This window comes from Triturus cristatus, chromosome 12, assembly GCF_964204655.1.
Source record: "Triturus cristatus chromosome 12, aTriCri1.1, whole genome shotgun sequence".
NCBI classification, from domain to species: Eukaryota; Metazoa; Chordata; class Amphibia; order Caudata; family Salamandridae; genus Triturus; species Triturus cristatus.
The window spans coordinates 59,499,278-59,523,057 of record NC_140595.1 but is presented as its reverse complement, the minus strand read 5'-3'; the positions used below and the strand labels follow the sequence as shown (position 1 = coordinate 59,523,057).

The 23,780-nt window shown below is 45.0% G+C and overlaps 1 protein-coding gene across 2 annotated transcripts in view; it reads right to left on the bottom strand.

Annotated features, from left to right (window-relative positions):
* Positions 1-23,780, bottom strand: part of LOC146772463 (phospholipid-transporting ATPase IK-like) — a 520,789-nt gene that overhangs the window by 289,025 nt on the left and 207,984 nt on the right. For both annotated transcript variants that reach the window (XM_085638338.1, XM_085638339.1), the window contains exon 11: positions 19,140-19,228. In XM_085638338.1, coding sequence (XP_085494464.1) covers positions 19,140-19,228 — 89 coding nt within the window. The remainder of the gene's footprint in view (positions 1-19,139; positions 19,229-23,780) is intronic.

Sequence of the window (23,780 nt, the reverse complement as noted above, 5' to 3'; positions counted from 1 at the left end):
CAACGAAGAGTTGTTTGGTTTTTCTAAAAGATTTAGTTCTTTCAATGTAATAAAGTAATGCTCTTTTAACATCTAATGTGTGGAGAGCAAGTTCTGCCACTGAGTCTGGTTTGGGGAAAAATACGGGTAATTCAACAGACTGGTTGAGATGAAAGGCAGAAACGACTTTGGGTAAACATTTGGGGTTAGTTCTAAGAACCACCTTATTTTGGTGAATTTGTAAAAATGGTTCTTGTATGGTTAATGCCTGGAGCTCACCAATTCTTCTAAGAGATGTGATTGCTGTGAGCAAGGGCGTCTAGCCTCTTCAATAAGGTTCATGCAGACTGGCGGGAGATTAAGGTAGCCCAATTCTATGATTTCAGGTGCCAGATCGCAAGGTTGAGTTGACTGGGATCTGGATGCCTTATCTCTCCATGGTTCTGAGTGAGAAGCTTGGGGGAGAGGTGTAGTTTTTCGATGAGGAACTACTGATAGTTCCAACAGGGTTGTGAACCATGGTTGTCGAGCCCATGTGGGAGCAATTAGTGAGTCAGGTGACATAGGAGGTGGTGAATTGGATGATGTAATCGGAATAGGAGGAGGAGAGGGAGAAGGGTTAGTACCCATATCTCTTTTTTGCTTCATAGGTATAAAGGAATCTCCTGAAGGGTCTAACTTCTGTTTTTTAGGAAGAGTAGCCAGAAGGTGTTCAGTTTTTGGATCAATACTGAGTCTTTTTTGTTTTGGATCCAAAGGTGTGTCTTCGGATAGACGTTCTTTGGAAGGAGTATCTTTCTCTTTAAGAGTGGTTTTCAGCATCAAAGTTTTGGGTGCAATGTCTTTGGGTGCCGAGTGTTTGGGACCCGAATGCTTATTTTTAGCCGGTTTAGGCTGTGGAGTCTTCGGAGTGGTATGTTTCGGCTCTGAACTTTACGGCGTGGAGGATGTCAGCTCCGAGCTTTTGGGTGTAGAGCGTTTCAGCTCCGAGGCTTTCGACTTGGATGATCTCGAGTCCAAGTCCTTTGTTTTGGAGGGTTTTGGTTCCGAGGTTTTCGGTGTTGAAGGTGTCTTTGGTGCCGACGACGTGGGAAGTGGCACATGTTTCTCTTTATGTTTTGGTGCCGAAGGTGTTGGTTCAGCACCGGACTGGGGCTGACTCTCGCCCGAGTCGGAAGGCTTGTGTTTGTGTTTCATAGCCGGGCTGGAGGGCGGGGCATCTGAAACTTTTACTCTGTGTCGATCAGAGCCCCAGGGCGAGGGTGACACTGGAGCCTTATCTTTTGGTTGAGTGGGTACATGGGGATCTGTACTCACGGTATGTTGACCTGGGGTGATGTTCAGGTCTTCCTCCATGTCGGGGTCGGCTTCAGACACAGAGACCAGTTCTTCTTCTTCTTTGGCTTCTGCGGCAGGACGGTGTTCTTCTTCTTCACCGAAGATGTCCGATACGGAGCCGCTGCCGCATTGCATCTCGTGGCGTCGAGCCCGACGATCACGGATGGTCTTCTTCGATCGGAATGATCGACACGCTTCGCAGGATTTTTCTTCATGTTCCGGGGATAAGCACAGGTTGCAGACCTCGTCCAAGTCGGTGCTTGGATACTTAGCACAACACCCGAGACATAGCTTGAACGGAGTTCGTTCCATCGACTGCTGGCGTGGTCGTCACAGGTAGGCCCGATGGCCCGGCTGGAAGTTCCCGATCAAAGGTTTTTACAGTGTACACGATAGGCTTCGAATGGGAAACCGCGATCGAAAGACAATACCGCCGAGGGTAGAGGGTTGCATGTCAAAGGTGTTCGAAAACGATACCAAACCGGAGCGCAGCAATACACATCCGAACCCGATGACAGAAAAAAACAATCTAAGGATTGTATTTATTTATTTATTTATAGAGTTTTATATAGCGCGGACTTGACCCTTGGGTATCAGAGCGCTTCACAGTTACATGTGGGACATTTGTAATACAGTGCGGATAACAGCATTAATATATATAATATTCCTGTACATCATTTTTATCAATTTCTTTTACAAAGTGTAATAGTATTTCTATACACATGGTTCTGATGTCCTTTCTGAGAGTTCTCCATCAGACACTTGCCCGGTCAACGTTTGGGTGTTAGTTACGATGCTAAGGTGAACAGTCTAGCCTATGGAAGGAATTTGCTCATTAGGAAGATCCTCGCTTCCTTCTTGAATGTTGCTATGTTTGGAATTTTTCTAATGTTTGGGGGGAGTGAGTTCCAGATTCTGGGGGCTGCTCCGGAGAAAGCTCTGTCATACGTTTTCTTCTTCCGAAAGATGGGTGGTTTCAGCAGCAACTCTTTGGCGCTCCTACCTGGTCTGCTTCCACCCGAAGGCTCTATATTCTGAGCTAAGTACCTCGGAGATTTGTAGTGGAGCGCTTTGTGTGTGGTACATGCCAGTTTGAATTGAATTCTGGCTTCGTATGGTAACCAGTTTAATGCTTTTAAGTGAGGGGAGATATGATTGAATTTTCTGGATCCAGTAATGAGTCTTGCCGCCGCATTTAGACATGCTTTTAGTGCAGCTGTGGAGATTTTTGAAAGACCTGTTAAAGTTGTACATCCATATTCAATCCTTGAACTAACCATGTATTGGACTGCCAGTTTGAGGTCCGTTGTGGAGATGAGAAGTTTCATTTTTCTAATATAGTTCAGGTGAAACCAGGCACTTTTTGTCATTGATTTGATGTGGGCTTTCATGTCTAGGTTCTTATCAAGCGTGATTCCCAGTGATTTTGCAGAATCAACTAATGTAGGTGTGCAGTTTAATGCTGTGATCAGTTTGGTCCATTCCTTCACTTCTGTGGGTTTCTTCGGTTGTGATATTAATAGGAATTCAGTTTTTTGTGCGTTTAGTTTCAAATGGTTGCTAGATAACCAGTGTAATGATATTTTTAAGGCCTCATTCATTTTCTTTATATCTTCCAGTGATGTTATCTTGATGTAGATCTGAGTGTCATCTGCGTACATGTGATAAGATATGCATGCGTCTCGGAGGATTTCTGTGAGGGGTTCGACATAAAGGTTGAATAATGATGGGGATAGTGTTGACCCTTGAGGGACTCCAATCGAATTTTGGCATGATGGGGAGAGCGTTTGGTTGACTGGGAATCTTTGAGTTCCATTCTGAAGGAAGGATTCAAACCATTTCAGAACAGTTCCAGATAGTCCCATCCTGTCTTGAAGCCTGGTTAGCCGTTTTGCGTGGTCTACCGTGTCAAAGGCAGACGACAGGTCAAGAAGAACTAGTAGGCATGTTTGATTGTGATCTAGGGCCTTCAGCGCATCATCCACTATATGTAAGACTGCTGTTTCCGTACTGTGGCCTGGTCTGAATCCGGATTGGCAGTCATCCAGCAACATCAATTTGGCAATGTGGCTGCTCAGTTGATTTTGTACACATGTCTCAATCAGTTTGGCGAGTATTGGGATATTGGTTACTGGGCGAAAGTTATTTGGCTCTGCTGAGTTCGTTGTAGATTTTTTGATGATGGGAGTTACTTGACCTGCTTTGAGGCATTCCGGTAAGATCCCTTGAGATAGTGAGGCATTTATTATCTTTGTCCATACAGGGACGACAATATGATTGATTCTTTTTAAGCATTTAGAGGGGAGGGGGTCATTGTAGTGGTTGTTAGGTTTGATATCCAAGAGAGTTTTGTCAATGGTATTTTGGTCATATAACTTGAAGGTTGCCCAATGTGCAGTGTTTTTCAATCTATCATGGTCGTTTGTCTTGGTATCATTGTTTTGTGTTGGTAATTGACTAGGAAGATTGTCGGCTGCCAGCCTGAGCTCTCTTTCTAGTGTGTTGGCCTTGTCAGTGAAGAATGTAGAGAATTCTTCGCAGCTCAGTTGAGTTTTAATGGTTTTGTATGCAGATTTGGCCAGCTTATTAGATTGTTGTTTTAATATCTCGAAAAGTTTCCGTGGTCTGTTTTTGGCGCTGTCAAGTTCCGATCTGAAGAATTCCTTCTTGGAGTTGAGTAGTTTTTTGTTGTACTCGTTTCTGATCTTTCTGAGTGTTTTAAGCTGGGGAGATGATGGGTGCTGTCTCCATTTCCTTTCAGCAATCCTCAATTTACGCCTATCTTCATTCAATGTCTCATTAAACCATGGATTTTTATCCTTCTCAGAAATTCTTTTTAGTTTTAGTGGCATGGTGGAGTTGACTATATTCGTCATTGATTTGGTGTAGTGTTCAGTGAGTTTGTTAACGTTCAGCAAGTTGTTAGGTGTATCTATTCCCTTCTCACATCTTGCTATTAGTAGCTCCATATTAGGGTCTTTGGTGTCCCGGGTCCACTTTTTCAGTTTGACAGGCTGCCCGGTCCTGCTCTTTTTTATTGTGGGAATCAGGAAGAATATGGCATGGTGGTCTGACCAATCACAAGGAGCGTTTGATTGGATTGTGATATCTTTCCTCTTTGAGATTACCCAGTCTAAGGTTGCCCCTTTCGAATGGGTTGGTTGATTGCATGCTTGAATAAGGTTTAGATCTGTGAAAAAGTCTTTAAGAGTGTCGATCTGTTTGTCATTTTTGTCATCCCAGTGTAAATTGAAGTCGCCTAGGAATATGTTATTAGTGTGATTGTTAGAGTTAGCCGTGATGATCTCCATTAACTGTTCTATGAACATAGCATTATTGCCTGGTGGGTGGTAAAGCGCATGCAGGTTGCATCTTTGATTATCTGCTGTTCTTACATTGATGCCTAGGTATTCACATGATTCGAGAGGGTCGGACTGAATTTGGTTGATCTCTATGTCCGAGCGGTGTATGCAGGCTATACCACCGCCTGTCTTATTTCGTCTGTCTGATCTCACGATATTATAGCGAGGGGGCACCAGAAGATCCATAAACGGGGAAGAGGATTCCGTAAGCCATGTTTCTGTTAGAATAGTTACATCGATTTCCTGGGTAACTATGTGGACAGCGATGTCTGAAACATGTTTTGCTGCAGACCGACAGTTGAGCAGGAGGCATAGTAGTGGTTTCCCTGTATTGTTTATTTCTCGAGTATTGGCAGTTAACTGGACTTGTTGTAGATTGTTAAGGTTGGGTTTCCTATTCTTAGGCCAGGATTTTCTATTAGCATCAATCGGTACTGATTTAATTACCTCCCCTCTGCTGCTAGCTTCCGGCTCATATGATCGCAATATGGTTAATGTTTAATTGTCTGATAGGTTTTTAAGATTTTTCTCTGGTCGGTTATGTCTATTTGATACTGGCATGGTTGTCTCTCTATTCTTTTCTTGAGAGCTATGGACTAATTTATGGACGTTTTCGATTTTGGCGTGGGTGTTTGCCGTGATTTCTAGTATTTTTTCCAAAGATTGTACTGCCCTTGAAATTTCCTTTGACATGTTAACCACTTTTGTTTGAAGAGCTTCAAATTCTTTTTGAGACTGAGAAGATATCATGGGAGTATGTGTCTGCCTATTTCGGGTTTTGTTGTCATTGTTTCGGGGGTAAGTGGCTGTGGGGTGGGGTGCGCTCCCTAAGTCCTGTGCTCTAGATCTTACGTTACGATGATACGAGTTTCTTAAAGTTATTGAAGTACCTTGTGATGTTGATGAGTGTGGTATGAGAGGGGTGTTAGCTTTCGTATCCTCTACTTCCGGAAGGAGGTTCCCGTTGACTGTTCTGCAAAGCTTGAGATGGTGGCGTTGATACTTCTCGCTGAGGTGGCGTCGGTGCGGTATTGGCATATGGTGTGGAATTTTCACATGTCTCTGTATCACTTCCATCTAATGAGCCTCCTGTTAGCGTTGTGTCTCCTGGTATCATTGTAGTTTGTGGATCTAGGGGGTCTCTGATTGTGGCGGCATTGTTGGAGGTGAGTAGTGTGTCTTCTTGTGTGGTCCATTATTCATCAGATAGTCTTGAGTCGTCTACGCATTCTTTTAGTGTTGGAAAAAGGTTGTCAAACTTTTCTAGCCCGTTGTTGGCTGCTTGTATAAGTACATTGCCGTTCTTGTAGATAGTTATGCATAGCTCCGCTCTTAGTCTCGGTGACGGTGCGACCATAAACTTACAGGCACATGCATCAAAGGAAAAACCGGTCGCAAACGGGCAGATTCTCAGAATCTGCCCCTTTGCGACCGGTATTTTTGCATTTGGGATGCATCATCCCAAATGCAAAAATCGCAATTTAAGGAATCTCTAAATTGCGATTACTTAAATTGCGATTGCAATTAAGGAATCCCAAATTGAGATTCCTTAAATGCCATGCATTAAAGTATAAAAATTTGCGATTTCGCTATTAGGAGGAGCAAATTACCATGAAGTTGAACTTCATGGTAATTTGCAAAAACTTTGAAAAATGCACTTTTGTGCATTTTTCAAAGTTTCATGTTGCGCACACACATGCCCTTAGAGCATGTGTGTGTGCAACATATATGCACAGATCAATTTCAGGGGTGCAATAGGATGTCATTTTGACACCCTTGCACCCTTGAAATTGCATGAGCAATTTGCGAGTACCTACTGGTACTCGCAAATTGCTCATGCAATCTCCAATTCATTCCTATGGGCCTGGAGGCCCATAGGAATGAATGGGACGGCATTCCTTCGCAATTAAGGAATGTGTAGGAATCGCTATTTTTATAGCGATTCCTACATGCATAGGCTTTTGCAATTCCTTAATTGCGATTCCTTAATAATCGCAATTAAGGAATCGCAAATGTCTTCGTTGATGCATGTGCCTGTTTGTGCCATGTGGGATGTTGTTTATGTTTTTTACGTAGAGCATCTTTGTAATGGCAGTGCGCCATTTATTTGTTTTTCTGGTGAAAAATATCAAGTCGTTAATAATTATGCCTTTGTTTAGGTTGAAGTAGGGGTCAGAGATCAGCATTTCTGGGTGTTTTCTAATTAGGTTGTGTTTCAATTTTGTGACTGCATTCTTAGATAGGTTAGTTGGGTATTTTATGACAAAGGAGTTAGTGCCTGCTGGTTCTAAATTGAATTCCGCCATTATTTACTGAGAGGAGATTGGCTTCCGCCTAGAGGAGACTTTACTTGTATGTCATTATCTGTCTTCCGGTGCTTGCCGGTCAATTTATTGTTGCTGTGCCCTCTTCGCCCTCCTGGGTCTTATATTTCCCGTATGTTGAGTTATGCTGAGCCCTTCCAAGATGGCCGCCATCTTAAACTTAGATGTTTTAGGCTCATCTTATGTTGATGCCCATCCGCACTATCACTGAAAGGAGGAGTCACCTACCTCGTGACTACAAAGACTTCTTCGAAGAAAAACAAAGTGCAAACATCTGGGCCCAACACCAGACGACGATCTATGCTAATGCATATGATCTACAGCTCATATGCCAAGAACATATATTTTTTGTAAATGACAAAAGGGTGCTTTACAAGATAGGGTGTTGTCTATCTTCTATGAATTCGGTCCATAAAAAGGTTTGCTGTGCTAAGATCACCATCTTCCCAGCTTATAGGAACAAGCAGAGTTTTAAAAGAAATATTTTTGTACCACAGTTTTGCATTTCTCTAAGTGGTAGTTGATGTTTGCTATTTTTGTGATTCCCATCTACTTGCAATTTGTGGTGTTGTGAAACTCATTGGTAAGTACAGAATGCAATACATTTCTGAAAAATAGGCAACATTCTGAATTCAAAAAGGGGTCATTTGTGAAGATTGATTATGGTTTTACAATAAAACAATGCATTTAATCTAGAAAATGATTTAAAATAAGTGGGAAAATATACAATGGTGACAACATTATCATCTGTAATTTTTTGACCAGACGGATAATCTACAAAAGTATCTCCTACCCAGAACCAACAACTGTGCTGCAGCTTATACTGATATTTCATTGTTTACTGACCATATGGCAGTTCATATGGTATAAATCTAATGAATAAAATGGGCATCAATGAACCCTATGCATTTTTGATATGTGCCATAGATGCTGAGTTTAGAAATAGTGGGTATTTTCACAACTGTGAATTTGTGGTTATCCACACTGTCATGTGATTCATAGGGCAATTCATAAAATGTGTTATTTTGTACACATTAGCATACATTTATATTCTAAAAATGTAGATTTAATTTAATTGATGATAATAAATGTTCCACTATTCTGTATTCACACATTTCTTTCTATAAAAATAGTACCCACACTAGTGTGGCTGGTCCTATCACCCGTATAAGGGAAGGCTGCAAAACCCAACACGGAGAATTAATAGTTTTTGCCTTGCAAACTGATCCATTTTGGCGATATTGGTAGCTGTAGCATTTAGTCTCAGGCTCTGCTACCACTCAGGGAAAACTATTAAACATTGACTTTTCAGAAAACTAGTCACCCAAAGAAGTCCAGGGAGACATGACTTCCATGGATCCCACAATGTTTCTTACCCAGAATGCCCTGCAAATCTCAAACTGTGTCTAAAATCACACATCTTACTCACATGTCTGTGAGGGAAAGTTGTGGAACCTATGGAAATCCACAAAATTCCTACCACAAAGCAGAAAGACTGCTGGTGCAGCTTTGGGTGGGGTTGCACAGCTCTGGAATCCACAGCAGTCTGGACCATGCTGTGGCTAATAATATCATTAAACACAAATCCTTCTTCGTTCTTGCCCGATAGTATGAGAATGCTAAAATAAGCATCTTCTGAGTCAATCAAGGCTACACTATTGCACATTTCTATGAATGTGAGGATTCAAACGTTGCTTATTTAGAAACTTGTTCAAGGCCCAGAGGTCTAGAATTGGTCTCAATTCTCAAACCATTAAGGATGAGAAAAATCTTGAATATTACTCTGGATTCCTCTGATTACTGGCAGCAACTCTATGATGCATTTCGAAGAAGTTGTCAAATGTGTTTTTTTATTTTTCCAAATGTTTGTGCCGCTCCCTCCTTAGAGGTTTTATGGGAGGCTATTCTATTAGCTCTAATAGATGTTTTCCATGGACAATGCCCAACACCCAGGTGTCTGACAACATAGCCTGGCATGCTTGCTGCACTAGATGAATGCACCACATATTAAATAATGCAAATTAATTCAATTATATTAGCATTTAAACTATGTGTACATATATATATATATATATATATATATATATATATATATATATATATATATATATATATATATATCAAAGTTGACCGAAACGCGTCAGGACTTGCCTTGGGAAAATCAAATAAATTATCGAACTCACTGCTGGAGTGCGACTCATTTCCTTTCCCGTGTGGAGAGGGTTACAGCAATGTTTCAGCGGCTTGGTTCTACCGCAGAGTGACGCACCGCCAGAGAGAGCGCCGCGGCTGCCCGAAAGTGAACCGTCTGTGTGTATTCGTGAAAGCGATAAGGGTTCAGCAGTGCGCCACCGAAGACCGGCTTCGGTATGGTTTTCAGCAGACCTCGAAAATGGGTATGCGAGGAAGAAGCCGTGAGCAGAAATTGATTTATTTTTTAATAATGGAATGCATCACCCACTGAAGGGCTTGAAGTGACCAAACCACAAGTACCAGCATGCTTCAGAACAATGTCCCATCAGGGCGGCCATCAGGGGCCAAAAACTGACAAATCAAAGCAATCGTTATTGTGGTAGATGCAAAGAGGCGTGCCTTTGAGAAAGGTCAAAGTTGACCGAAACGCGTCAGGACTTGCCTTGGGAAAATCAAATAAATTATCGAACTCACTGCTGGAGTGCGACTCATTTCTTTTCCCGTGTGGAGAGGGTTACAGCAATATATATATATATATACACACACACATATAGCAAATGTATCAAATAATAAAAAAAGATATATAGGTATACAATTATTAATTGATTATTTTATTATTTTAACTACAATAAGCTTAATTTAAAAGAAAGTGAGTTACCTGTAAGTGTAGTTCCCCAGTATTGGTATCTTTCGTAGATTCCCATGCTTAAATCATTACCCCCGCGTCGATGTGGGAGTCACACGGTTTCATAACAAAGCAGTATGTATCATTATTATAGGCTATAATGGCAATAAACAATCACTTTAATAGCTTAGCTATGTCATTTAAAAAAAAAAAGAACCAAGCTTCAGCCAATCAGGCGATAGCACCCTCTAGAATACTCCAAAGAAAGGCTGAATCTCTCAAATTTCCAAAGTACAAGTGGGAATGAATTCCACAGCTATAAGGGGAGCCTCTCAGAGGAGGGGGATGGGTTGCATGTGAATCTACGAAAGATACCAATACTGGAGAACTACAGTTACAGGTAAATAACTCATTTTCTTCTCTAGTATTGGATATTTCATAGATTCACATGCTTGAATCAGAATAGCAAGCAGTTACTGTATTTGCATACTGTATAGCATTAGCACAAATAGCGGATGGTGGATAGATACATAATTTGAAATAAACACACACACACATATATATATATATATATATATATATATATATATATTTATTTATATATATATATATATACAAAAACCACATAAACACAGGCTCAAGCACATGTAATCCCTAGAGGCTCACCTTATAGAAATAAGTGGCGTAATACAGCCCATCTAACCACTGCATCATTGCGGCGTGCCGATTCCAGGCAATAATGCTGTGTGGATGCATACACACTGTTCCAGGTAGCAGCATGACATATTTTCTCCAAAGGCATTCCCACAAACAAAGTAGTTGAGGTGGACCCTGCCCTAGTAAAATGTGCCCTGGGTCTTGAGGGGAGTGGTTTGCCCGCCTTCGAGTGGCAAAACTAGATTGTGGCTGAGATCCATTGCGATAGGGTTGCTTTTGTAACTGCAGCACCCTTATGAGTGTGTCCATATGAGACCAACAGCTGGTCAGTTTTTCTCAATTGTTTAGTGCGATGAAGGTAGAACTTTAGACATCTTTTGATATCTAGTGTATGGAGAGACCTTTCCGCTGCTAAGGTTGGATTTGGGAAGAAAGTCCATAATATTATAGGCTTTTTGAGGTGAAAATAAGAATGGACTTAGGAATACATTATGGATTGGTTCTGAGAATGACATAATCATCAGTGAAGCGCAAGAAGGGTTCTTGAGTAGTGAAAGCCTGTATCTTACTGACCTTGCTGGCCAAAGTGAGTGCTAGCTATAAGGCGACCTTCCATGTGAGAACTTTGACGTCTGCTCTGAATAGGGATTCGAATGGACTCTTCATGAGTTGAGATAGAACTATGTTCAGGTGTCAATCCGGGGGAGGAGCCCTTACCGGCAGAAAATCTCAGAACAACCCTTTCATGAACTGTTTGATGATTTTGCTTGAGCACAAAGACAGTGAATGTATGGAATGCCTATTTCGAGATACTGCAGCGAGATGTACCCTAATAGAGGCATGCACCCTCCCAGTCTGAGAGGAGATGGAGTAGTAGCTGCTCCACGTGATGCCTGTAGAGCAGTGGTCTTCAAACTGTGGGGCGTGCCCCTCTGGGGGGGCGTGGAGTGATCTCAAGGGGGGCACCAGTCCACATCACCCCTGTGGCAAGCAGAAGCCACACAACACACTCACTAGTGGATTCAATTGGTGCATTTTGTAACATGTTTTTGTCATTGTGCATTTTCGGCCTTATTTTTGAAGGGAGTTGGGCTTTTCCTGAGAATGTCTTGGACTCGTGTAAGCAAGAGAAGGAACAGCCTCAGAAATTCATAAGGTAGCGAAGACCTGCCCCCTGTCACAGTGCACCTGTCCCTCACTTTGATTTGACAGTGGCACATTGCCTGTGGATGTTTTACAATTCCAGCAAGGGTTTCTGTTGTATATTATCAATACATGCATGTTTAGTATTTCAGTTTCATTACTCAGCATGTGGTGGGTGACATTTCTTTGTTCAACCATTTGCAACCATCGGAGGAGGTCGCTCTAAATTACACAGAGGACCATGTTTAGGAGAGTCTTTTCCGGCCCCAGGAAGATTTTCTCCTCACTGGCGGAGCCCCAGCCGGGTTAGAATTAATCATGTTCACCTCTGCCTTGTGTTGGAGGGTAGCATACAGAATTGTTTCCCAGGAAAGCATCTGTCTTTTAAAGGTGGCCACTTGTGGGTCCTACAGTGGGCTTCGTTACTATCTGCTGTGTTGTACTTTTAAGCAGAAAATAGGGGTGCCACCTCTCCCAGGGAAAAATAATGGTGATATTTTCAGGTTTCAAAATTCTGCAAAGGCCTGAACAGGATACTTAAATAGAACTTTACATATACTCATTTGTATACAGTTTTACCATGGATTTTTAGTCTGTGTTTACTTTTATTATCAGTCAGGTGTTATTAAGAGAGCTCCAAAACGCATTTTACAGTGCATTCTTACAATTACTGTTTAACGTATGTTCACATAAGGGGAAAAAGTACTGGTGTCTGACAGTTCTGCTAATTTTTGTATTGGCCGGGTCACTAAGGGATAGTATGTTAGTGACCTACCATTGCAAATGTTTTTTTAACAGTTCCTAGAAGTTTTTAATGCTTCTCATTGCTTAAATGTGTGCAATTACTGATATCTAGCTCCTTCAATGCCCTTCATTGCTTGTTTTTGGTCATGGGAAAGTCTTACTCCGAGTGTCGTACATTTGGTCGTTGAATGTCACTCCTAAGCACACTTAAACCATGGGAATGTGACACATAAGCAGTCTAAAAACTTGGCAACTATGGTCTGGGTGCAAATTTGCAGGGCTTGCAGAATAGGACGTTGTTAGTACAGATCAGGATGTTGCTTTGCAGAGAAGATCTAAATGGGGTTTTGGTAAGAGAACCTGGATAGGGCTTTTGCCCAGTGGAATTTCCAATATACTGCTGATTTAGTTAACCTTCTTACCCATGTCTCGATATGCCCTTTTGTATGTTTGAGGGAGGGGGCCCGACCCCCAAACATTTTGCTTAGGGGGGGGCTTGACAGATCAAAGTTTGAAGACCACTGCTGTAGAGGATGCAGATTTGATTTCTGACACCATAAATAGAAAAGTTTCCATTTCAGTTTATACGTTTTTATCGTGGCTTCTGCCCCTGCTTTTGAGAGACAGTCCCTCCAGTCCTGAGGAATATTCAGTTCTCTGACTTCCTGGAAATCAGGAGCCATGCGCATAAGTGGAGAGAAGTCGGGTCTAGATGAAGGACCATGCCACGGCTCATCGTCAACAGTGTTGGGAATACTTGTAGGAGAATGTGGGTTGAATTCCGATAGTATCAGAAGGTCTGTGTACCAATACTTTCAGGGCCACCTGGAGGCTATTAGGAGGAGGCGACAGCACTCCACTTTCATTTTTTTGAGAGCCTTTGATATGAGAGGGACGGGGGAAAAGCTTTTGAATAGATCCCGGACCACCTGATCAAAAAGGCATTCCCCATGATCTTAGGTGAGGATACCCACTTGCATACAAGTGGAATTTGCTGTTCTTGCTTGTTGCGAAGAGATCCAATGCTGGTTTGCCCTAGAGAAAAATGATCCTGTCTAACACAGACTGATCCATCTACCACTTGTGACAGCTGTCCTTGGCTCTGCTGAGCTTGTCTACTAATAGATTGCTTGTTCTGGGATTCTGGGAACGTGGCCTGCCCACAGAGTTATCTTGTGATACAACTCAAGATTTCTTGAGCTCCTTTGGAAAGCATCAGGGATCTCGTGTCCCCTTGCTTGTAAAGGTAGGACATGTTGGTGGTACTGTCTGTGCTCACTAGCACTGATGACCCTGCTATTCTTGGTAGGAACGCTTGGAGACTGAAATAGATTGCATTGAGCTCCAGGCAATTGATATGCATGGTTTTCTGGAGCAGAGACTACTTTTCTTGAATTTGCAGGTCCTGCAGATGACCGCCCCAGCACTCCAGGGAGACATCTGTAGTTATCACGAAGTCAGGTATTTGCGGTAAGAACGCGAGGCCCTTTGAAAGATGGGAGGCCTGGGACCACCAGGCTAGTGCTTCCTGCTTCCTGGTGTGATCTTTACAAGGTCCTCGAAAGATCCTTCTGTTTGAGTCCATTGATTTTGCAGCTCTTCCTGTAATGGTCTCATAGTCAGACATGGGATAGGGACCAGATTGGTCACTGAGGACATCATGCCCAGAAGTGACTTGAACAGACGCACTGAAATGCACCTTTTTCTGGATAGTTTAAGAGCTAGTTCCTTGAGCCTTCGTTGTCTGGCTTAGGAGAGAAAGGTTTTGCTCTGGACAGTATCTAAGGCAGCGCCCAGGAACATTATCTTCTTTGATGGAGTAGTGGATGACTTTTGATAATTTAGAGTGAGACCTAGTTTGTGAAACAACTGCAGGCAAACCTCTGTGACCTTGATTGCTTGAGATGCTGTTGGTGCTTTTATCAACCAGTCGTCTAGGTAGGGGAATAACTGATGACTGTCCTTTCTGAGAGAGGCTGCCACAGGGGCTATGCATTTGGTAAAAATGTGGGGAGCTGACTTGAGGCCAAATGTGAGAATTTGAATTGATAAGGGTGCCGGCTACAGTGAAGCATAGGTATTTTCGATGTTTGGGATGTATGGGGATGTGGAAGTATGCATCCTGTAAATCTAGAGTTGTCATGTTGTCTCCCTGATTTAGTAGATGTCAGAAAGGGTGGCCATGTGAAAGGTTTGCTTGTGTAGAAACTTGTTTAATTTTCTGAGCTCTAGGATGTGTCTCCATTCCATTGTTTTCTTTTTGATTATGAAAAATGGGAGTAGAAACCTATGCCCTTCTGGGGTTGGGCAACTTTTTCTATTGCTCCTTTGGCTAGCATGGTGAGGGCTTCTTTTCAGAGTAAGTGAAGACAAGGTAGGTGTACTCCCTCTGGTGCTGCTGGTAGTCGTTTGACAAATCCCAATGTATAACCATAGATGATAAGGTCTAATACCCATCTGTCTGCTGTTATTTGCCTACAGTTCTGGGAGAAATATGAAATGTTTGCACCCACGGCTAGTGCAGAGTTGGATGCAGTCGACACCTGAGAGAAGTCATTGTTTTCAATCGGCTTCTCTGCCCTGAGGGGCCTGTTTCTGCCTAGGCCCTTGATTGTTGTAGGCTGCTGTTGGAGGAGGATGATAGGGCTGTTGTTAATAGGATGACCCGTACTGTTGTTGATAGGGCTGTTGAACGTGCTGATAACTCCCTCTATAAGAGGACAAGCCTCTTCCACACACAGCTTGAAAGGACACCTTGCGACACTGCAGCGCTCCCAACGACTTTGCCATGTTTGTATCTGCCCTGATGGCCTGCAATGCCTCATCGACATGCTTACCAACAAGCATTTGCAATGCAATAGGTCTCATATTTGTGAGACTTTGAGCTATTGGCATTGTTAAATAACAATGCCTTTTATTTATATGTTAGTTTTTAAAACATAATTAAAAAATCTATTGCATTGCAAATGCTTGTTTGAGTTTAGTGGGGGCTGGGTGAAGCCGCGCACGCCCAGCCTCTCCAGGCAAACACCGGGAAGGGGGGATTTGTGGGAGGAGTGATTAAGCGGATGCAGCTGTTTATCCAGCTCCCCTCTCCGTCCCAGCCGTGTGGGCCGGAGCATGGGGAGGGAGTGTGCCTCTGCCTAAGCTGGAAGGCCAGAGGCAGGCAAGGGAAGGGAGCTCAGTCGGGCTTGCTCTCTCTCTCTGGAGGCTGAGCTGGGAGGAGGGCACCAGAGGGACGGGGGACTGCTGCTGGCTTCTTCCTATGAACGCGGGGACGGGAGAACATGAACGAAACGCTACATTTCCAGGTTAAGTAGCAGCCCAGACTTTGTAAAGGGACAGCGTGCGGAGTCTGTGGGCCGATAGCGAAAGCAGAGGCAAGACTAAATAAATAAGAGAGCAAGAATTAAGAAATAACAAGCGGTGCGTAACGATGTACCTGAAGCGGGCGCCACAGTAATTAAAACTGAAAGAAGATCAAAGCATGTCCGAGCAGCTTGGAAAGTGAAAGCGCGCATGGCGGGCTGAATGCTACAGGAAAGCATGTCGTGCCTGCAGTAGGAAACAAATATGAAAGAAGGTAGTGCTATGGCGAATGCTCTTTCTCTGTTTCCTGGCCAGTGCCAAACGCAAGATGACACAAGTTTATACTTTGTGAACTGGCTTTCATCCCATGTGTTTAGCTACACATTTTCAGGATGTGTTGCCTGACTTAAGAACTTTAAGGTCCTGTAGACAGACACCTCATTACGAGGCAGCGGGTGAAAGCTCCTGCTACCCACATACTGCTATTTATTGGCTGCCCCTGTGTTCTGCTTTGCGACCCTTGGAGTTTTCCAATTGACTTCAGAACTTTTAAACAGAAATATGCATGCAGCTAGAAATGATTTTCATAGCTCTTTGTTAGTGATAGATATCAGTCACTGTGTATTAACTGCTGCAATTATAACCTTTCATCAAGGATAGCTTGAAGAACAAGCATTTGCAATGCAATAGGTCTCGCAGTTACACGAGTTAAAGCTATTGGCATTGTAAATGACAATGCCAATAGCTCAAACTCGCGTAAATGCGAGACCTAATGCATTGCAAATGCTTGTTAGCTTAAGAGTTTTAGGCCCCGCTCTTTATTACATTGGCCACGACACCATAAGGCCCCCCCCTCCCCCCAGTTTTTTCATCCCAATTAAAGCCCTGGTGTTTGGAAATAACAATGGTCTGGGCTGAGACTGGGTCAGTCTGCTCTGGAGTGGTGACTGTCTTTGACTTTTGCAGCGCGCCGTGCTTTTTCGAAACTCGGAAGCCACCTCCCCTCTGAATACTAGTGAGTTCCAGGAAAGAACTGGGCAGCAATGCTTTGCTTTGTTAATATTTCACAGAGATCTTAAATCACTGTTTGAGGAGTGGGGCCGGGGGAGGGGGTGGGATTCGCGGCGAGAGCTCCGTAAGAGACACTCTGCCCTAAACCAAGCCCCCCTTAACCACTCACACAAACAAAACAGAAACTGCCGGGACCAAAAGGAAAAGCGAAAGGAGGAGGGGAGGGGAAAAGAAGCTGCCAAAACTGCCATGAATATTAAAGTAAAGCTGGGTCAAAAGCTTCCAGCCGCGGAAGTCTGTGACTCGTAAACAGCTGATAACCCAAGACCTCTGCTCTCCTTGGCCCTGGGCATGTTCACAGAGCCGCAGAACAACAGACATCATTAGTATCGGTGCAAAGCCAGATGGCACAGTAATTCAAGCAAGTACTGGCACTCTGAATTGCGTGACAAAATATTTTGAGGGAATGCGAGAATACCAAGTATGCATTGGTGCGGAGTGACCCTTGGCAGTGCTGCGGTCTTACCGGGCGCACTTACATCCATAACCTGCTCCACCCACGGACCCTCGACATGCCGAAATGGTGAACTGTGAGGAAGTGAAGCTAAATGCACCAAGCAGCAATGCCCCTCCCCCGCAGCGCCCGCGGAGGAACAAGACTGATCTGAGCGCAGTGTCCCTGAAAGCGGGCGACGTGTTGTTAAAATTAAAGCCCTGTGGTGTCCAAAACTATATAAACATATGTTTTCCAATAAAACAACAACAGGAGCGTAAAGTCAGAAAGCAGTAACAAGCAGGAAGTGGGATAAGGGAGGGGGTGGCAAATGGTGTGCACTTTCGCGGCCGCTTTGATGTTCTCAGTGGCCGCGCGGCTCACTGAGAACATCAAAGCGGCCGCGAAAGTGATCAGCAGGCTGCCAAATGGTGCGCGCGCCCGGCACACATGCACTGTAGTTGGCGGCCTGAAAGCACTAGTTTGCACTTCCAAATCCCCCTTTTACAAAAGCTCTCGCGAGAGCAGCGCTAAAGCGCTGGCTCAGGCGAGACCTAAAAATCAGATGTCCTAAAATCAGATCAAAAAATTGTGTGATGTCACTTCCTGTGATGTCATTATAGACGTAAAGATATCTGCGGTCACTTCAGTTGCTCAGATGCTTTTAGTGTAATAGTAAAGTTTAGCTTTTGTCAGCAATTATGGCCATCAAGCCTGATGGTAGTGTGAAAATCAGAAACGGGTTGCTTAATTTTGTGGAATCTGCAGCAGCCATGTTTCCATGCTCATACTAATTTTGCCTACCAGATGTGCTCTGAAACTGGATACATCCTGCCTTGGCACCAAAGATGTGGACTTTGCAAACGAGCTCCCTCAGCAGTTACTCCGGAAGGCCATCAAATAATTCTCAAGAGCACAACCAGGAAAGCTGATTGTACTCCTGGTATGAATTTAGTCATGTTATTGATACTAGAAACTGTGTGTGTAGTCAAGTATATATTTGGCTCCTACCTTTAATGAGGGAATTTAACTACATTGCTGGTGTATGTGCGTTCCCCTTTTGAGTAATGTCTGTGATAAATAATGTATTTTTGTAATAAATACACAACAAACTCAACCGAAATGTGAGATGGAGTTTTCTTTAAAAACAGTTACAATATTTTCGGGTGTACACCACTAAGAGTCTCAATAAGTGTCAAAGGCAGCAGCAAATCAATGCGTGAAACTGTAAATTAAGTTTCGAGATGGAGTGATGGGATGGCAGCACCTGGTACTACCACAGATTCGATTTGCAGATCAGTAAATAGGATGAAATTTGAACATTGAGGAGGAGGCGAGCCTCTGCAGAAGGGACAAATGTCATTTTATGTTCTATCTAGGTCTTCCACTGCCTTTCATCACTAAGCAACTATTGGGGGTTTGTGTGGTTAGTAGGGCAAGAGGTTTCAAGAATTAGGGGCTAATTTAGGTCTTGGTGGATGGGATACTCCGTCACAAACGTGATGGGTATCCCGTCTGCTGTATGACAAGTACGTTATTCCCTAAGTTTGAGAGAACTTTATATATAACATGGAATAGCCATATTTTCAACTCACTCCCCAAGCGTCTAATAACTACAGGCAAGTGCTGCCATGAGCTATTGTTGGCGACGTCACTTAAGGAAACCCCAGCTGAAAACAGCTTCAGTACATATTGAAAGCCATCGCAGATTCAATATATTCTTGGAAAAATCCTTTTGCTCGCTAAAACAGACATCACTATGAGTCGTAACTGTAGTATTGTGTCATTCCGTGGTATATGTCACCCAGAGCACATTCCTGGGCTCATCAGTGACGGACTGAGATCTCATAACATCAGTCTCTCAGTTGGGCGTACTGATACACCCCGTGAACTGGGCTCAGATCACTTTCAAGCCTGTTGTTGGACCAATGTTGAGTGATAGGGATACTCAATATACTTACCGAGAACACAATCTTATTCATCATTAAGTCTAGTTTGGTTCTCTTCATCTTAACCTTCCCTGAGTTTTTCATTATCTTAGTGTCAATGCCTAAAAGAAAATACAGTACGGCATTATAGTTTTTGGATAAAATGTAGTTGACTTGCACACAATATTATTAACCTTTAATACAATGGCCCTTTCAAAACGTAAGTTTGTGTTATTAAAAAAAATAGAATACATTTTAGCAGAAATATCCCAGGCTATATGGCCAGTTTTGAGTAAGAGCTTAGTGGGCCCTAACAGAAAGCAACAGAACTAAAAATTTGAAATGCAAACATTGATAAATGAACGACACCATTAATACACACTTAACCAGGACAGGACACCTGATAAGTGCTGTAATTATATTTTGTATTATAGATAACAAGATAACAACCTAATCAACGAACAGGTCAAAATACATAATTAAATATCTCATATTCAACAAAAATAAATAATGTATGGGTATCACCACCAAATCTGCAAGAAACACAGGAAAAAACAGAGAGCCCCTCATTGCTGCAAATATGAAGGTAAAGCAACTTAAGGCCTGATGGAGAGCTCAGAGTATGGATTATACTCCGTCAGGGCGATGGAGTAAAATACTCTATCACCTGACGGAGTACCTGTACCCAAATGACGGTGCCATCCGTTAAAATGTTAACTTGTTTTTCTTTAAAAAATGTTTTACCTCAAGAAGGTGTTTTTATTTTTAATAAACAAAACCGGGAAAGCTCCACTCTGCGTTTTTCTCCAACAGTGTGAGGACTGTTTACCTGCTTTTACTTTCCCTTGCCACCAAATTTTCATGGCGCCAACAGAAAGTAACAAGCATTTACAATGCAACGGTCTCGGCAGTGTTAAAGTTAGAGCTATTGGCATTGCTCATGACAATGCCGTTTCTTTAAATGTTTTGAAAACAAAAACATAAACAAAAATAATGTCATGAGCAATGCCAATAGCTCTAACTTTACCAATGCCGAGACCATTGCATTGTAAATGCTTGTTTTTAGATCCTCATGGTAGAAATTCTCCGGCTTTCAGAGGGAGTGCACGAAGGTCAAGAGGTTAAGAACCGCTGCCCTAGGCAATGCTGTCTTCCTTTAATTCCCACCCTCTCCGTTCCCCCGAGTCTGTCTTCTAGCTCTACACCTCCCCTTCTCTCTTCTATGCCTCCATCTTCTCCCTCGCCATCCTCTGGAGCAACCTCTTCTTTTTACAGTCATGTGTATCTTCCCCCTCAGTCGACCGCTTTATCCACACCCGTATGCTCTGTATCTTCCCTCGCTTGCACTTGTCTTTCTCCCTTAAGTCAGTCAGGCTGCTTTCTGCTACTCTCTGGCTGCCTTCCTCACTTCTCCTCCGGCCTCTATATGTTCGGTCACTTCTCCCTCCATCACTCCCCCTCAAGCCCCCTCCTTTGTCTCACCCCTCGGTCTTAGTACCCCCAGGGGCACCCCGCTTTCCCCCCTCCCCCCAAATTAGGTTACCCAAAGAAGACACAAGAAACAGTTGTAAGTGGGTAACAAATGCTGCAGGATTTATTACATAATTCCAGGATATGTAATAGGTGGGTTATCTTACGGGCGATCCAAGGGCAGGCGGCCATCTACTTCACCTGCCCCGCCTGATGAGCCGGGCAGCACGGGAATGACCCGCAAGTGCTGCCCCCCAAGTGATTCTTTTTTCGATCACGTGCCGTTGAAATTCTACTCACACCCCCCCTCTCGGGGCGGAGCGTCGCATAGCAAGCCCCCGGTTGTTCAGGCCCACAACCGCCCGCAGGCCTAGCGGGGCGCCGACCGGCTTCCGGGACCTCTCTGGAGGCTCCTCGTTTTGGCTCAGGCACCACGTGGTGCCGCGCAGAGGTACCCTTTGTACCGGCCTGCTTCCAGATCGCCCTGTAACTCCGCCTGCAACGAAAAGGAAAACATTAAAACGTTCAGCAAAAAACTCCACCCCACCACACCTACGCCGGGTAAGCGGTAGGGAGGGTAAAAAGGCGAGGTGGGCGACAAAGAGGTCGCCAGTGAGGGTGGGGGAAGGCTAAATAGCCTTCCCCTCACACCTGGGCCCGGAAGTGACGCGCATTGCGCGTCACTTCCGGCCCCCGACACGGAGGGGGGCAACAGTCAGGATCCCTGCCCCCGCCCCCCCCGAAGGAGGGAGTGGGGAGGGGTGACCGGGGCCCCGGGGCCACTAAGGCGCCGACCGCCGAGTGGCCCCCTGCGGGGGCCGCGGTCAGCGGCATAGTACCCCCAGGGGCACCCCGCTTTCCCCCCTCCCCCCAAATTAGGTTACCCAAAGAAGACACAAGAAACAGTTGTAAGTGGGTAACAAATGCTGCAGGATTTATTACATAATTCCAGGATATGTAATAGGTGGGTTATCTTACGGGCGATCCAAGGGCAGGCGGCCATCTACTTCACCTGCCCCGCCTGATGAGCCGGGCAGCACGGGAATGACCCGCAAGTGCTGCCCCCCAAGTGATTCTTTTTTCGATCACGTGCCGTTGAAATTCTACTCACACCCCCCCTCTCGGGGCGGAGCGTCGCATAGCAAGCCCCCGGTTGTTCAGGCCCACAACCGCCCGCAGGCCTAGCGGGGCGCCGACCGGCTTCCGGGACCTCTCTGGAGGCTCCTCGTTTTGGCTCAGGCACCACGTGGTGCCGCGCAGAGGTACCCTTTGTACCGGCCTGCTTCCAGATCGCCCTGTAACTCCGCCACAGCCCTGGAGGCGGCTAACCGTCGCAGCCAGGGCCCCCCACCAACCTAGCTCTTTACCTGCACCCTCTATTCACCAATGCTTCGCTTAAATCCAATAAAAACAGGTCCATGCCTATTTGGGAGAGGTGTACTCCATCCAAGTCGAAGTACCCCTTTACATTCCCCCGAATCATCTCATGGCGAATAAAGCCCAAACCCCTTTGGGATGTGAACTTACGCATTGCTCCATTAATGCGCCTCCTGGAGTGCTCTACCGCTTCTAAGGATTTAGCTCCCCGCCAAGACCTGCGGGGGATGATCTCCGACCACACGATCTCACACTCGCCCAGACGCTTGCAGATTTCCCCTAAGTCTCTTTTCATGGCTAATAACAGCAATCGTCTCCCTAGGGTAACAAGGTCGTTTCCACCCAGGTGTATCACCAACAGGTGGGGCAAGGTGGACCCGTGTGCTCTTAGTCTCTGCTCGATCTTATTCCTGAGTTCGAACCATCTCATCCCCGGCACCCCCATCCATTCCACTTCAGTCTGAGGGAAGTGTCGCATCCAATTCCGGTGCGATGCCCATTGGGCCGCCCGGGCGACAAATGAATGCCCGATCACCCACACCACTCGTCCTAATAAAGAGGAGACATGGTGTACACACAAGTTATTTAATCAGAAAGGGTGATTTCAACGATACACACTATAAAATCACAAACACATTACTAAAAGCTGCCTCACGGGCGAACATATATCTTATAGCAATCAGATTCCCAACGCCCCAATTTCTTCACCTGAGCGGCCTCTAATCCCGCCAGGTGAGCGGCGGTGGCAGCGCCAATGCGGAAGGAGTGGCTGGAATACCTTCTGTCCGGCCGGGCGAGCCCCGCCTTGGCTAAGCTGGCCCTGATTACCTGCTCGAACTGGTATCTAGTTACGGGGGTACCATTTGAATGCAACAGAAGATAACCAGGGCCGGGCGGTCTGTACTCCAACAACGCCTTTACCCATTGTACTGGGCAGAACCTGGGGTCACCTAGGGGCTGAAGAACCACCCTGATCCCCCGCCCCGCCTGGTCAGTCTTGGACTTGCGTAAATGAATGGTCAGTGACCCGGAAATGGACACATCTGAAATTGCCAGCGCATCCCCTGAAAAGTCGACCTTGGACCTAGCCACTAACTCGCTGACTCTGAATGCCCCAAAAAATGCTAAGCAGAACGTGGCTGAAAACAGCGTGGCCTCGTAATGAGAGTAGGTGACTAGCTCGAGAGCCCCTAGCATGCCTTTCAGGATTTCGAAATCAATGGGGGCCCGATTATCAGGGGCCCTGGGCTCCTCCCTAGCCCAGCCCTTCAAGGCGGCCCGGATGGGATAGGAGTTAGTGGGATCCGCCCCGCCAGACAACTTGGTGTCGTGGCTTACGGCCGCCAAGTGGCTGCCTACCCATGAACGGCTTTTCCCCTGTCCCCTAGCCCACACCAGAAATGCTCGGACCTGGGACACCAACGCAGCCCCTGAAGTACCCAGCGCTACAGAAGTTGCTCTGAATGTTGCCATGTGGGCGCTGTAACGCTTTCTGGTACCTGGGGCCAGAGCTCTTTCTCCCATCTCCTTCAGGCTCAGTCCCACTGCAGGATCTTCCATAGATGGTCCGGGAATGGGGTCATCTGCGCTCTCGCCCGCGGCCAGGCCTCCCTGAATCGGAGCCACTGAAAACGAGAAAGAGCGTCAGCTGCCACATTTTGAATACCCTCAATGTGCCTGGCTTTAAACTCGACATTGATGCGCAGGCATGCCCGGACCAACTCCCTTAGTAAGCACAGCACCAGCCGGCACCTAGCGGACTGGTTGTTAATTGCCTGAACAACCGCCATGCTGTCAGACCAAAATACCACCTTCCTATCTGACAAC